The following is a 17,999-nucleotide window of genomic DNA, read 5'->3' as shown; positions in this document are numbered from 1 at the left end:
TGAGAAGTGTGTGTGAGATGGATATACTGTATTTGTGTGTGTGTAGATTACCTTGTTCCTGAGGTAGGGGCTTGGTAATGTTGTAGACAAGCTTTTCACTGGGCGTCTCAGAGTCCACAAAGGACAAAGCTGTGGGTGTTAGCACCGTCACACGATCGACCAAGGCCTGCATGGACACACACACACACACACACACACACACACACACACACACACACACACACACACACACACACACACACACACACACACACACACACACACACACACACACACACACACACACACACACACACACACACACACACACACACACACAAACACACATCCGTCTCACACATACAGAGACATCATGGGTGCTTATGTCACAGTGAGATGGTGCCTGTTTCTCCCTTACAGTTATCTGTAGGTCACTGGCGGAGGCTAGCTGGGGGAACCCTGGGAGTTCAGGCATCACTGCGATGGTGAAGGTCTGAGCATCACGCAGCGTGTCTGGAGAACCCTCACTGGACACCTGGAAAAGGAGGAGGCCATTTTGAATCATCACATCAAACCTTTATCATCAGCAAGATTCAGCACACTGGATATAACAAATACTATTTTGTAAGGACTGTAACAGGGTAGAAGGACTGTAACAGGGTAGAAGACTGTAACAAGGTAGTAGGAATGTAACAGGGAAGAAGGACTGTAACAGGGTAGAAGACTGTAACAGGATAGAAGGACTGTAACAGGATAGAAGGACTGTAACAGGGTAGAAGGACTGTAACAGGATAGAAGGACTGTAACAGGATAGAAGGACTGTAACAGGGTAGAAGGACTGTAACAGGATAGAAGGACTGTAACAGGATAGAAGGACTGTAACAGGGTAGAAGGACTGTAACAGGGTAGTAGGAATGTAACAGGATAGAAGGACTGTAACAGGATAGAAGACTGTAACAGGATAGAAGGACTGTAACAGGGTAGAAGGACTGTAACAGGGTAGAAGGACTGTAACAGGATAGAAGGACTGTACCAGGGTAGTAGGAATGTAACAGGATAGAAGGACTGTAACAGGACAGAAGACTGTAACAGGATAGAAGGACTGTAACAGGGTAGTAGAAATGTAACAGGATAGAAGGACTGTAACAGGGTAGAAGGACTGTAACAGGATAGAAGGACTGTACCAGGGTAGTAGGTCTGTAACAGGGTAGTAGGAATCTAACAGGATAGAAGGACTGTAACAGGTAGAAGACTGTAACAGGATAGAAGGACTGTAACAGGGTAGTAGGACTGTAACAAGGTAGTAGGAATCTAACAGGATAGAAGGACTGTAACAGGGTAGTAGGACTGTAACAGGGTAGTAGGAATCTAACAGGATAGAAGGACTGTAACAGGTAGAAGACTGTAACAGGATAGAGGGACTGTAACAGGGTAGAAGGACTGTAACAGGGTAGAAGGACTGTAACAGGGTAGTTACAGTCTAATACCTTTAGACAGGACAGGGTTATACCTTTAGACAGGGTTATACCTTTAGACAGGGTAATACCTTTAGACAGGGTTATACCTTTAGACAGGGTAATACCTTTAGACAGGGTAATACCTTTAGACAGGGTTATACCTTTAGACAGGGTAATACCTTTAGACAGGGTTATACCTTTAGACAGGGTTATACCTTTAGACAGGGTAATACCTTTAGACAGGGTTATACCTTTAGACAGGGTAATACCTTTAGACAGGGTAATACCTTTAGACAGGACAGGGTTATACCTTTAGACAGGGTTATACCTTTAGACAGGGTAATACCTTTAGACAGGGTAATACCTTTAGACAGGGTAATACCTTTAGACAGGGTTATACCTTTAGACAGGGTAATACCTTTAGACAGGGTTATACCTTTAGACAGGGTTATACCTTTAGACAGGGTTATACCTTTAGACAGGGTAATACCTTTAGACAGGGTAATACCTTTAGACAGGGTTATACCTTTAGACAGGGTAATACCTTTAGACAGGGTAATACCTTTAGACAGGGTTATCCCTTTAGACAGGACATGGTAATACCTTTAGACAGGGTAATACCTTTAGACAGGGTTATCCCTTTAGACAGGACAGGGTAATACCTTTAGACAGGGTAATACCTTTAGACAGGGTTATACCTTTAGACAGGGTTATACCTTTAGACAGGGCAGGGTTATACCTTTAGACAGGGTAATACCTTTAGACAGGGTAATACCTTTAGACAGGGTAATACCTTTAGACAGGGTTATCCCTTTAGACAGGGTTATACCTTTAGACAGGGTAATACCTTTAGACAGGGTTATAACTTTAGACAGGGTTATACCTTTAGACAGGGTAATACCTTTAGACAGGACAGGGTAATACCTTTAGACAGGGTAATACCTTTAGACAGGGTTATCCCTTTAGACAGGGTTATACCTTTAGACAGGGTAATACCTTTAGACAGGATTATAACTTTAGACAGGGTTATACCTTTAGACAGGGTAATACCTTTAGACAGGACAGGGTTATACCTTTAGACAGGGTAATACCTTTAGACAGGACAGGGTAATACCTTTAGACAGGGTTATACCTTTAGACAGGGTTATACCTTTAGACAGGGTAATACCTTTAGACAGGGTTATACCTTTAGACAGGGTTATACCTTTAGACAGGGTAATACCTTTAGACAGGGTAATACCTTTAGACAGGACAGGGTTATACCTTTAGACAGGGTTATACCTTTAGACAGGACAGGGTTATACCTTTAGACAGGGTTATACCTTTAGACAGGGTAATACCTTTAGACAGGACAGGGTTATACCTTTAGACAGGGTAATACCTTTAGACAGGACAGGGTAATACCTTTAGACAGGGTTATACCTTTAGACAGGGTTATACCTTTAGACAGGGTAATACCTTTAGACAGGGTTATACCTTTAGACAGGGTTATACCTTTAGACAGGGTAATACCTTTAGACAGGGTAATACCTTTAGACAGGACAGGGTTATACCTTTAGACAGGGTTATACCTTTAGACAGGACAGGGTTATACCTTTAGACAGGGTTATACCTTTAGACAGGGTAATACCTTTAGACAGGGTTATACCTTTAGACAGGGTAATACCTTTAGACAGGGTAATACCTTTAGACAGGGTTATACCTTTAGACAGGGTAATACCTTTAGACAGGGTTATACCTTTAGACAGGGTTATACCTTTAGACAGGGTAATACCTTTAGACAGGGTTATACCTTTAGACAGGGTAATACCTTTAGACAGGGTAATACCTTTAGACAGGACAGGGTTATACCTTTAGACAGGGTTATACCTTTAGACAGGGTAATACCTTTAGACAGGGTAATACCTTTAGACAGGGTAATACCTTTAGACAGGGTTATACCTTTAGACAGGGTAATACCTTTAGACAGGGTTATACCTTTAGACAGGGTTATACCTTTAGACAGGGTTATACCTTTAGACAGGGTAATACCTTTAGACAGGGTAATACCTTTAGACAGGGTTATACCTTTAGACAGGGTAATACCTTTAGACAGGGTAATACCTTTAGACAGGGTTATCCCTTTAGACAGGACATGGTAATACCTTTAGACAGGGTAATACCTTTAGACAGGGTTATCCCTTTAGACAGGACAGGGTAATACCTTTAGACAGGGTAATACCTTTAGACAGGGTTATACCTTTAGACAGGGTTATACCTTTAGACAGGGCAGGGTTATACCTTTAGACAGGGTAATACCTTTAGACAGGGTAATACCTTTAGACAGGGTAATACCTTTAGACAGGGTTATCCCTTTAGACAGGGTTATACCTTTAGACAGGGTAATACCTTTAGACAGGGTTATAACTTTAGACAGGGTTATACCTTTAGACAGGGTAATACCTTTAGACAGGACAGGGTAATACCTTTAGACAGGGTAATACCTTTAGACAGGGTTATCCCTTTAGACAGGGTTATACCTTTAGACAGGGTAATACCTTTAGACAGGATTATAACTTTAGACAGGGTTATACCTTTAGACAGGGTAATACCTTTAGACAGGACAGGGTTATACCTTTAGACAGGGTAATACCTTTAGACAGGACAGGGTAATACCTTTAGACAGGGTTATACCTTTAGACAGGGTTATACCTTTAGACAGGGTAATACCTTTAGACAGGGTTATACCTTTAGACAGGGTTATACCTTTAGACAGGGTAATACCTTTAGACAGGGTAATACCTTTAGACAGGGTTATACCTTTAGACAGGGTTATACCTTTAGACAGGGTAATACCTTTAGACAGGGTAATACCTTTAGACAGGACAGGGTTATACCTTTAGACAGGGTTATACCTTTAGACAGGACAGGGTTATACCTTTAGAAAGGGTAATACCTTTAGACAGGGTAATACCTTTAGACAGGGTAATACCTTTAGACAGGGTAATACCTTTAGACAGGGTTATACCTTTAGACAGGGTAATACCTTTAGACAGGGTTATACCTTTAGACAGGACAGGGTTATACCTTTAGACAGGGTTATACCTTTAGACAGGGTTATACCTTTAGACAGGGTAATACCTTTAGACAGGGTTATACCTTTAGACAGGGTTATACCTTTAGACAGGGTAATACCTTTAGACAGGGTTATACCTTTAGACAGGGTAATACCTTTAGACAGGGTAATACCTTTAGACAGGGTAATACCTTTAGACAGGGTTATACCTTTAGACAGGGTAATACCTTTAGACAGGGTAATACCTTTAGACAGGGTAATACCTTTAGACAGGGTTATACCTTTAGACAGGGTTATACCTTTAGAAAGGGTTATACCTTTAGACAGGGTAATACCTTTAGACAGGGTTACACCTTTAGACAGGGTAAAACCTTTAGACAGGACAGGGTTATACCTTTAGACAGGGTAATACCTTTAGACAGGGTTATACCTTTAGACAGGGTAAAACCTTTAGACAGGACAGGGTTATACCTTTAGACAGGGTTATACCTTTAGACAGGGTTATACCTTTAGACAGGGTTATACCTTTAGACAGGGTTATACCTTTAGACAGGGTTATACCTTTAGACAGGGTAATACCTTTAGACAGGGTTATACCTTTAGACAGGGTAATACCTTTAGACAGGACAGGGTTATACCTTTAGACAGGGTTATACCTTTAGACAGGGTAATACCTTTAGACAGGGTAATACCTTTAGACAGGGTTATACCTTTAGACAGGGTTATACCTTTAGACAGGGTAATACCTTTAGACAGGACAGGGTTATACCTTTAGACAGGGTTATACCTTTAGACAGGGTTATACCTTTAGACAGGGTAATACCTTTAGACAGGGTTATACCTTTAGACAGGGTAATACCTTTAGACAGGACAGGGTAATACCTTTAGACAGGGTAATACCTTTAGACAGGGTTATACGTTTAGACAGGGTTATACCTTTAGACAGGGTTATACCTTTAGACAGGGTTATACCTTTAGACAGGGTAATACCTTTAGACAGGGTAATACCTTTAGACAGGACAGGGTAATACCTTTAGAAAGGGTAATACCTTTAAACAGGGTTATACCTTTAGACAGGGTAATACCTTTAGACAGGACAGGGTTATACCTTTAGAAAGGGTAATACCTTTAAACAGGGTTATACCTTTAGACAGGGTAATACCTTTAGACAGGGTTATACCTTTAGACAGGGTAATACCTTTAGACAGGGTAATACCTTTAGACAGGGTAATACCTTTAGACAGGGTAATACCTTTAGACGGGGTTATACCTTTAGACAGGGTAATACCTTTAGACAGGGTTATACCTTTAGACAGGACAGGGTTATAGCTTTAGACAGGACAGGGTAATACCTTTAGACAGGGTTATACCTTTAGACAGGGTTATACCTTTAGACAGGGTAATACCTTTAGACAGGGTAATACCTTTAGACAGGGTTATACCTTTAGACAGGGTTATACCTTTAGACAGGGTTATACCTTTAGACAGGACAGGGTTATACCTTTAGACAGGGTAATACCTTTAGACAGGGTTATACCTTTAGACAGGGTAATACCTTTAGACAGGGTTATACCTTTAGACAGGGTAATACCTTTAGACAGGGTAATACCTTTAGACAGGGTTATACCTTTAGACAGGGTTATACCTTTAGACAGGGTTATACCTTTAGACAGGACAGGGTAATACCTTTAGACAGGGTAATACCTTTAGACAGGGTAATACCTTTAGACAGGGTTATACCTTTAGACAAGGTTATACCTTTAGACAGGGTTATACCTTTAGACAGGGTAATACCTTTAGACAGGGTTATACCTTTAGACAGGGTTATACCTTTAGACAGGGTTATACCTTTAGACAGGGTTATACCTTTAGACAGGGTAATACCTTTAGACAGGGTAATACCTTTAGACAGGGTTATACCTTTAGACAGGGTAATACCTTTAGACAGGGTAATACCTTTAGACAGGGTAATACCTTTAGACAGGGTAATACCTTTAGACAGGGTAATACCTTTAGACAGGGTTATACCTTTAGACAGGGTAATACCTTTAGACAGGGTAATACCTTTAGACAGGGTAATACCTTTAGACAGGGTAATACCTTTAGACAGGGTAATACCTTTAGACAGGGTTATACCTTTAGACAGGGTTATACCTTTAGACAGGACAGGGTTATACCTTTAGACAGGGTAATACCTTCAGACAGGACAGGGTTATACCTTTAGACAGGGTTATACCTTTAGACAGGGTAATACCTTTAGACAGGGTTATACCTTTAGACAGGGTTATACCTTTAGACAGGGTTATACCTTTAGACAGGGTAATACCTTTAGACAGGGTTATACCTTTAGACAGGGTAATACCTTTAGACAGGGTTATACCTTTAGACAGGGTTATACCTTTAGACAGGGTAATACCTTTAGACTTGGTAATACCTTTAGACAGGGTTATACCTTTAGACAGGGTTATACCTTTAGACAGGGTTATACCTTTAGACAGGGTAATACCTTTAGACAGGGTTATACCTTTAGACAGGACAGGGTTATACCTTTAGACAGGGTAATACCTTTAGACAGGGTAATACCTTTAGACAGGGTAATACCTTTAGACAGGACAGGGTTATACCTTTAGACAGGGTAATACCTTTAGACAGGGTTATACCTTTAGACAGGGTTATACCTTTAGACAGGGTAATACCTTTAGACAGGGTAATACCTTTAGACAGGACAGGGTTATACCTTTAGACAGGGTAATACCTTTAGACAGGACAGGGTAATACCTTTAGACAGGGTTATACCTTTAGACAGGGTTATACCTTTAGACAGGGTTATACCTTTAGACAGGGTAATACCTTTAGACAGGGTAATACCTTTAGACAGGGTAATACCTTTAGACAGGGTAATAACTTTAGACAGGGTTATAGCTTTAGACAGGGTTATACCTTTAGACAGGGTAATACCTTTAGACAGGGTTATACCTTTAGACAGGACAGGGTTATACCTTTAGACAGGGCAATACCTTTAGACAGGACAGGGTTATAGCTTTAGACAGGACAGGGTTATACCTTTAGACAGGGTAATACCTTTAGACAGGGTAATACCTTTAGACAGGGTAATACCTTTAGACAGGGTTATACCTTTAGACAGGGTAATACCTTTAGACAGGGTTATACCTTTAGACAGGGTTATACCTTTAGACAGGGTTATACCTTTAGACAGGGTTATACCTTTAGACAGGGTTATACCTTTAGACAGGGATATACCTTTAGACAGGACAGGGTTATACCTTTAGACAGGGTAATACCTTTAGACAGGGTTATACCTTTAGACAGGACAGGGTAATACCTTTAGACAGGGTAATACCTTTAGACAGGGTAATACCTTTAGACAGGGTAATACCTTTAGACAGGGTTATACCTTTAGACAGGGTTATACCTTTAGACAGGGTAATACCTTTAGACAGGGTAATACCTTTAGACAGGGTTATACCTTTAGACAGGGTAATACCTTTAGACAGGGTAATACCTTTAGACAGGGTAATACCTTTAGACAGGGTAATACCTTTAGACAGGGTAATACCTTTAGACAGGGTTATACCTTTAGACAGGGTAATACCTTTAGACAGGGTAATACCTTTAGACAGGACAGGGTAATACCTTTAGACAGGGTTATACCTTTAGACAGGGTTATACCTTTAGACAGGGTAATACCTTTAGACAGGACAGGGTAATACCTTTAGACAGGGTAATACCTTTAGACAGGGTTATACCTTTAGACAGGGTTATACCTTTAGACAGGGTTATACCTTTAGACAGGGTAATACCTTTAGACAGGGTTATATCTTTAGACAGGGTAATACCTTTAGACAGGGTAATACCTTTAGACAGGGTAATACCTTTAGACAGGGTAATACCTTTAGACAGGGTTATACCTTTAGACAGGGTTATACCTTTAGACAGGGTTATACCTTTAGACAGGGTTATACCTTTAGACAGGGTAATACCTTTAGACAGGGTAATACCTTTAGACAGGGTAATACCTTTAGACAGTGTTATACCTTTAGACAGGGTTATACCTTTAGACAGGGTAATACCTTTAGACAGGGTAATACCTTTAGACAGGGTAATACCTTCAGACAGGACAGGGTTATACCTTTAGACAGGGTTATACCTTTAGACAGGGTTATACCTTTAGACAGGGTAATACCTTTAGACAGGGTTATACCTTTAGACAGGGTTATACCTTTAGACAGGGTTATACCTTTAGACAGGGTAATACCTTTAGACAGGGTAATACCTTTAGACAGGACAGGGTTATACCTTTAGACAGGGTAATACCTTTAGACAGGGTTATACCTTTAGACAGGGTTATACCTTTAGACAGGGTAATACCTTTAGACAGGGTAATACCTTTAGACAGGGTAAAACCTTTAGACAGGGTTATACCTTTAGACAGGGTTATACCTTTAGACAGGGTTATACCTTTAGACAGGGTAATACCTTTAGACAGGGTAATACCTTTAGACAGGGTAAAACCTTTAGACAGGGTAATACCTTTAGACAGGGTAATACCTTTAGACAGGACAGGGTTATACCTTTAGACAGGGTAATACCTTTAGACAGGACAGGGTTATACCTTTAGACAGGGTAATACCTTTAGACAGGACAGGGTTATACCTTTAGACAGGGTAATACCTTTAGACAGGACAGGGTAATACCTTTAGACAGGGTTATACCTTTAGACAGGGTTATACCTTTAGACAGGGTTATACCTTTAGACAGGGTTATACCTTTAGACAGGGTAATACCTTTAGACAGGGTAATACCTTTAGACAGGGTAATACCTTTAGACAGGGTTATACCTTTAGACAGGGTTATACCTTTAGACAGGGTAATACCTTTAGACAGGGTTATACCTTTAGACAGGACAGGGTTATACCTTTAGACAGGGTAATACCTTTAGACAGGGTAATACCTTTAGACAGGGTAATACCTTTAGACAGGGTAATACCTTTAGACAGGGTTATACCTTTAGACAGGGTTATACCTTTAGACAGGGTTATACCTTTAGACAGGGTAATACCTTTAGACAGGACAGGGTTATACCTTTAGACAGGGTAATACCTTTAGACAGGACAGGGTTATACCTTTAGACAGGGTAATACCTTTAGACAGGGTAATACCTTTAGCCAGGGTTATACCTTTAGACAGGGTAATACCTTTAGACAGGGTAATACCTTTAGACAGGGTAATACCTTTAGACAGGGTTATACCTTTAGACAGGACAGGGTTATACCTTTAGACAGGGTTATACCTTTAGACAGGGTTATACCTTTAGACAGGACAGGGTTATACCTTTAGACAGGGTAATACCTTTAGACAGGGTAATACCTTTAGACAGGGTTATACCTTTAGACAGGACAGGGTTATACCTTTAGACAGGGTAATACCTTTAGACAGGGTAATACCTTTAGAAAGGGTAATACCTTTAGACAGGGTTATACCTTTAGACAGGGTTATACCTTTAGACAGGGTAATACCTTTAGACAGGGTAATACCTTTAGACAGGGTAATACCTTTAGACAGGGTTAAACCTTTAGACAGGGTAATACCTTTAGACAGGGTAATACCTTTAGACAGGGTTATACCTTTAGACAGGGTTATACCTTTAGACAGGGTTATACCTTTAGACAGGGTTATACCTTTAGACAGGGTAATACCTTTAGACAGGACAGGGTTATACCTTTTAGACAGGGTTATACCTTCAGACAGGACAGGGTTATACCTTTAGACAGGGTAATACCTTTAGACAGGGTAATACCTTTAGACAGGGCAGGGTTATACCTTTTAGACAGGGTTATACCTTTAGACAGGGTAATACCTTTAGACAGGGTAATACCTTTAGACAGGGTAATACCTTTAGAAAGGGTAATACCGTTAGACAGGGTTATACCTTTAGACAGGGTTATACCTTTAGACAGGACAGGGTTATACCTTTAGACAGGGTAATACCTTTAGACAGGGTAATACCTTTAGACAGGGTAATACCTTTAGACAGGACAGGGTTATACCTTTAGACAGGGTAATACCTTTAGACAGGGTAATACCTTTAGACAGGGTAATACCTTTAGACAGGGTAATACCTTTAGACAGGGTTATACCTTTAGACAGGGTTATACCTTTAGACAGGGTTATACCTTTAGACAGGGTAATACCTTTAGACAGGGTAATACCTTTAGACAGGGTAATACCTTTAGACAGTGTTATACCTTTAGACAGGGTTATACCTTTAGACAGGGTAATACCTTTAGACAGGGTAATACCTTTAGACAGGGTAATACCTTCAGACAGGACAGGGTTATACCTTTAGACAGGGTTATACCTTTAGACAGGGTTATACCTTTAGACAGGGTAATACCTTTAGACAGGGTTATACCTTTAGACAGGGTTATACCTTTAGACAGGGTTATACCTTTAGACAGGGTAATACCTTTAGACAGGGTAATACCTTTAGACAGGACAGGGTTATACCTTTAGACAGGGTAATACCTTTAGACAGGGTTATACCTTTAGACAGGGTTATACCTTTAGACAGGGTAATACCTTTAGACAGGGTAATACCTTTAGACAGGGTAAAACCTTTAGACAGGGTTATACCTTTAGACAGGGTTATACCTTTAGACAGGGTTATACCTTTAGACATGTTAATACATTTAGACAGGGTTATACCTTTAGACAGGACAGGGTAATACCTTTAGACAGGGTTATACCTTTAGACAGGGTTATACCTTTAGACAGGGTTATACCTTTAGACAGGGTTATACCTTTAGACAGGGTAATACCTTTAGACAGGGTAATACCTTTAGACAGGACAGGGTTATACCTTTAGACAGGGTAATACCTTTAGACAGGACAGGGTTATACCTTTAGACAGGGTAATACCTTTAGACAGGACAGGGTTATACCTTTAGACAGGGTAATACCTTTAGACAGGACAGGGTAATACCTTTAGACAGGGTTATACCTTTAGACAGGGTTATACCTTTAGACAGGGTTATACCTTTAGACAGGGTTATACCTTTAGACAGGGTAATACCTTTAGACAGGGTAATACCTTTAGACAGGGTAATACCTTTAGACAGGGTTATACCTTTAGACAGGGTTATACCTTTAGACAGGGTAATACCTTTAGACAGGGTAATACCTTTAGACAGGGTAATACCTTTAGACAGGGTAATACCTTTAGACAGGGTTATACCTTTAGACAGGGTTATACCTTTAGACAGGGTTATACCTTTAGACAGGGTAATACCTTTAGACAGGACAGGGTTATACCTTTAGACAGGGTAATACCTTTAGACAGGACAGGGTTATACCTTTAGACAGGGTAATACCTTTAGACAGGGTAATACCTTTAGCCAGGGTTATACCTTTAGACAGGGTAATACCTTTAGACAGGGTAATACCTTTAGACAGGGTAATACCTTTATACAGGGTTATACCTTTAGACAGGACAGGGTTATACCTTTAGACAGGGTTATACCTTTAGACAGGGTTATACCTTTAGACAGGACAGGGTTATACCTTTAGACAGGGTAATACCTTTAGACAGGGTAATACCTTTAGACAGGGTTATACCTTTAGACAGGACAGGGTTATACCTTTAGACAGGGTAATACCTTTAGACAGGGTAATACCTTTAGAAAGGGTAATACCTTTAGACAGGGTTATACCTTTAGACAGGGTTATACCTTTAGACAGGGTAATACCTTTAGACAGGGTAATACCTTTAGACAGGGTAATACCTTTAGACAGGGTTATACCTTTAGACAGGGTAATACCTTTAGACAGGGTAATACCTTTAGACAGGGTTATACCTTTAGACAGGGTTATACCTTTAGACAGGGTTATACCTTTAGACAGGGTTATACCTTTAGACAGGGTAATACCTTTAGACAGGACAGGGTTATACCTTTTAGACAGGGTTATACCTTCAGACAGGACAGGGTTATACCTTTAGACAGGGTAATACCTTTAGACAGGGTAATACCTTTAGACAGGGCAGGGTTATACCTTTTAGACAGGGTTATACCTTTAGACAGGGTAATACCTTTAGACAGGGTAATACCTTTAGACAGGGTAATACCTTTAGAAAGGGTAATACCGTTAGACAGGGTTATACCTTTAGACAGGGTTATACCTTTAGACAGGACAGGGTTATACCTTTAGACAGGGTAATACCTTTAGACAGGGTAATACCTTTAGACAGGGTAATACCTTTAGACAGGACAGGGTTATACCTTTAGACAGGGTAATACCTTTAGACAGGGTAATACCTTTAGACAGGGTAATACCTTTAGACAGGGTAATACCTTTAGACAGGGTTATACCTTTAGACAGGGTAATACCTTTAGACAGGGTTATACCTTTAGACAGGGTTATACCTTTAGACAGGGTTATACCTTTAGACAGGACAGGGTTATACCTTTAGACAGGGTAATACCTTTAGACAGGGTAATACCTTTAGACAGGGTAATACCTTTAGACAGGACAGGGTTATACCTTTAGACAGGGTAATACCTTTAGACAGGGTAATACCTTTAGACAGGGTAATACCTTTAGACAGGGTAATACCTTTAGACAGGGTTATACCTTTAGACAGGGTAATACCTTTAGACAGGGTTATACCTTTAGACAGGGTTATAACTTTAGACAGGGTTATACCTTTAGACAGGGTAATACCTTTAGACAGGGTAATACCTTTAGACAGGACACGGTAATACCTTTAGACAGGGTTATACCTTTAGACAGGGTTATACCTTTAGACAGAGTTATACCTTTAGACAGGGTAATACCTTTAGACAGGACAGGGTTATACCTTTAGACAGGGTTATACCTTTAGACAGGGTTATACCTTTAGACAGGACAGGGTTATAGCTTTAGACAGGACAGGGTAATACATTTAGACAGGGTAATACCTTTAGACAGGGTTATACCTTTAGACAGGGTAATACCTTTAGACAGGGTTATACCTTTAGACAGGGTTATAACTTTAGACAGGGTAATACCTTTAGACAGGGTTATACCTTTAGACAGGGTTATACCTTTAGACAGGGTAATACCTTTAGACAGGGTAATACCTTTAGACAGGGTAATACCTTTAGACAGGGTTATACTTTTAGACAGGGTTATAACTTTAGACAGGGTTATACCTTTAGACAGGGTAATACCTTTAGACAGGGTAATACCTTTAGAAAGGGTTATACCTTTAGACAGGGTAATACCTTTAGACAGGACAGGGTTATACCTTTAGACAGGGTAATACCTTTAGACAGGGTTATAAATTTAGACAGGGTTATACCTTTAGACAGGGTAATACCTTTAGACAGGGTAATACCTTTAGACAGGGTTATACCTTTAGACAGGGTAATACCTTTAGACAGGGTAATACCTTTAGACAGGGTTATACCTTTAGACAGGGTAATACCTTTAGACAGGGTTATACCTTTAGACAGGGTTATACCTTTAGACAGGGTTATACCTTTAGACAGGGTAATACCTTTAGACAGGGTTATACCTTTAGACAGGGTTATACCTTTAGACAGGGTAATACCTTTAGACAGGGTTATACCTTTAGACAGGGTTATACCTTTAGACAGGGTAATACCTTTAGACAGGGTAATACCTTTAGACAGGGTTATACCTTTAAACAGGGTAATACCTTTAGACAGGGTTATACCTTTAGACAGGGTTATAACTTTAGACAGGGTTATACCTTTAGACAGGGTAATACCTTTAGACAGGGTAATACCTTTAGACAGGGTAATACCTTTAGACAGGGTAATACCTTTAGACAGGGTTATACCTTTAGACAGGGTTATACCTTTAGACAGGACAGGGTTATACCTTTAGACAGGGTAATACCTTTAGACAGGGTAATACCTTTAGACAGGGTTATACCTTTAGCCAGGGTTATACCTTTAGACAGGGTTATACCTTTAGACAGGGTAATACCTTTAGACAGGGTTATACCTTTAGACAGGACAGGGTTATACCTTTAGACAGGGTAATACCTTTAGACAGGGTTATACCTTTAGACAGGGTAATACCTTTAGACAGGGTTATACCTTTAGACAGGACAGGGTAATACCTTTAGACAGGGTAATACCTTTAGACAGGGTAATACCTTTAGACAGGGTAATACCTTTAGACAGGGTAATACCTTTAGACAGGGTATTACCTTTAGACAGGGTTATACCTTTAGACAGGGTAATACCTTTAGACAGGGTTATACCTTTAGACAGGACAGGGTAATACCTTTAGACAGGGTAATACCTTTAGACAGGGTAATACCTTTAGACAGGGTAATACCTTTAGACAGGGTAATACCTTTAGACAGGGCAGGGTTATACCTTTAGACAGGGTTATACCTTTAGACAGGGTAATACCTATAGACAGGGTAATACCTTTAGACAGGGTTATACCTTTAGACAGGGTTATACCTTTAGACAGGGTAATACCTTTAGACAGGGTAATACCTTTAGACAGGGTTATACCTTTAGACAGGGTAATACTTTTAGACAGGGTAATACCTTTAGACAGGGTAATACCTTTAGACAGGGTTATACCTTTAGACAGGGTTATACCTTTAGACAGGGTAATACCTTTAGACAGGGTTATACCTTTAGACAGGGTAATACCTTTAGACAGGGTAATACCTTTAGACAGGGTAATACCTTTAGACAGGGTAATACCTTTAGACAGGGTTATACCTTTAGACAGGGTTATACCTTTAGACAGGGTAATACCTTTAGACAGGGTAATACCTTTAGACAGGGTAATACCTTTAGACAGGGTAATACCTTTAGACAGGGTTATACCTTTAGACAGGGTAATACCTTTAGACAGGGTTATACCTTTAGACAGGGTTATACCTTTAGACAGGGTAATACCTTTAGACAGGGTAATACCTTTACACAGGGTAATACCTTTAGACAGGGTAATACCTTTAGACAGGGTAATACCTTTAGACAGGGTAATACCTTTAGACAGGGTAATACCTTTAGACAGGACAGGGTTATACCTTTAGACAGGGTTATACCTTTAGACAGGGTTATACCTTTAGACAGGGTTATACCTTTAGACAGGGTAATACCTTTAGACAGGGTAATACCTTTAGACAGGGTAATACCTTTAGACAGGGTAATACCTTTAGACAGGGTTATACCTTTAGACAGGGTAATACCTTTAGACAGGGTAATACCTTTAGACAGGGTTATACCTTTAGACAGGGTAATACCTTTAGACAGGGTAATACCTTTAGACAGGGTAATACCTTTAGACAGGGTTATACCTTTAGACAGGGTAATACCTTTAGACAGGGTAATACCTTTAGACAGGGTTATACCTTTAGACAGGACAGGGTTATACCTTTAGACAGGGTAATACCTTTAGACAGGGTTATACCTTTAGACAGGGTAATACCTTTAGACAGGGTAATACCTTTAGACAGGGTTATACCTTTAGACAGGGTAATACCTTTAGACAGGGTTATACCTTTAGACAGGGTTATACCTTTAGACAGGGTTATACCTTTAGACAGGACAGGGTTATACCTTTAGACAGGGTAATACCTTTAGACAGGGTAATACCTTTAGACAGGGTAATACCTTTAGACAGGGTAATACCTTTAGACAGGGTTATACCTTTAGACAGGACAGGGTTATACCTTTAGACAGGGTAATACCTTTAGACAGGGTAATACCTTTAGACAGGGTTATACCTTTAGACAGGGTAATACCTTTAGACAGGGTAATACCTTTAGACAGGGTTATACCTTTAGACAGGGTAATACCTTTAGACAGGGTAATACCTTTAGACAGTGTAATACCTTTAGACAGGGTTATACCTTTAGACAGGGTTATACCTTTAGACAGGGTAATACCTTTAGACAGTGTAATACCTTTAGACAGGGTAATACCTTTACTGGGTCATCTTTAGAGGATTATTATTTTTTTTAATCATGAAGTGACACTTCATCATTAAACAAATTCACGCTAGAAGATGGATCCAAAATTATAATATGAGAGAGAGAGAGAGAGACAGAGCGAGAGACAGAGCGAGAGACAGAGAGAGAGAAAGAGAGTTTCCTGCCTGCCGTATAAAGTGCTTGTAGAGCCTGGAAAGGCCTTGACCACTTAACTTGGAGGGGATGTCTGTGGAGGAGGTGTGGAGGAGAGGTAGAGTAGGAGGAGGAGGGGAGGGGGAGTAGAGTAGGAGGAGGAGGAGGAGGGATACAATTAGGGGAAAGGAATGGAGAAATAATTTGTGATACACAGAGGAGAAGGGAAAGAAGATTTTTATACACTGCTCAAAAAAATAAAGGGAACACTTAAACAACACAATGTAACTCCAAGTCAATCATACTTCTGTGAAATCAAACTGTCCACTTAGGAAGCAACACTGATTGACAATAAATTTCACATGCTGTTGTGCAAATGGAATAGACAAAAGGTGGAAATTATAGGCAATTAGCAAGACACCCCCCAATAAAAGAGTGATTCTGCAGGTGGTGACCACAGACCACTTCTCAGTTCCTATGCTTCCTGGCTGATGTTTTGGTCACTTTTGAATGCTGGCGGTGCTCTCACTCTAGTGGTAGCATGAGACGGAGTCTACAACCCACACAAGTGGCTCAGGTAGTGCAGCTCATCCAGGATGGCACATCAATGCGAGCTGTGGCAAGAAGGTTTGCTGTGTCTGTCAGCGTAGTGTCCAGAGCATGGAGGCGCTACCAGGAGACAGGCCAGTACATCAGGAGACGTGGAGGAGGCCGTAGGAGGGCAATAACCCAGCAGCAGGACCGCTACCTCCGCCTTTGTGCAAGGAGGAGCACTGCCAGAGCCCTGCAAAATGACCTCCAGCAGGCCACAAATGTGCATGTGTCTGCTCAAACGGTCAGAAACAGACTCCATGAGGGTGGTATGAGGGCCCGACGTCCACAGGTGGGGGTTGTGCTTACAGCCCAACACCGTGCAGGACGTTTGGCATTTGCCAGAGAACACCAAGATTGGCAAATTCGCCACTGGGGCCCTGTGCTCTTCACAGATGAAAGCAGGTTCACACTGAGCACATGAGCACATGTGACAGACGTGAGTCTGGAGACGCCGTGGAGAACGTTCTGCTGCCTGCAACATCCTCCAGCATGACCGGTTTGGCAGTGGGTCAGTCATGGTGTGGGGTGGCATTTCTTTGTGGGGCCGCACAGCCCTCCATGTGCTCCCCAGAGGTAGCCTGACTGCCATTAGGTACCGAGATGAGATCCTAAGAGCCATTGTGAGACCATATGCTGACACATGCACATTTGATCTAGCAACCTTTCGGGTTCTGGCCCAACACTCTAACCACTAGGCTACCTGCCGCCCCATATGCTGTGGTAGCCATGCTGTGGTAGCCATACTGTGGTAGCCATGCTGTGGTAGCCATGCTGTGGTAGCCATGCTGTGGTAGCC

The 17,999-nt window shown here is 40.9% G+C and overlaps 1 protein-coding gene across 1 annotated transcript in view; it reads right to left on the bottom strand.

Annotated features, from left to right (window-relative positions):
* The window catches only part of fras1 (Fraser extracellular matrix complex subunit 1), a 275,437-nt gene that overhangs the window by 105,704 nt on the left and 151,734 nt on the right, over positions 1–17,999 (bottom strand). Inside the window, exons 32-33 of the mRNA XM_055918404.1 lie at positions 398–514; positions 52–166 (exon numbers count right to left, since the gene is read on the bottom strand). Of these exons, the coding sequence (XP_055774379.1) occupies positions 52–166; positions 398–514 (232 nt within the window). The remainder of the gene's footprint in view (positions 1–51; positions 167–397; positions 515–17,999) is intronic.

The sequence above is a fragment of the Salvelinus fontinalis genome, chromosome 4 (assembly GCF_029448725.1).
Source record: "Salvelinus fontinalis isolate EN_2023a chromosome 4, ASM2944872v1, whole genome shotgun sequence".
In the NCBI taxonomy this organism is placed as follows: domain Eukaryota; kingdom Metazoa; phylum Chordata; class Actinopteri; order Salmoniformes; family Salmonidae; genus Salvelinus; species Salvelinus fontinalis.
The sequence above is the reverse complement of the archived record's forward strand: the minus strand, read 5'-3'. Positions and strand labels throughout refer to the sequence as shown.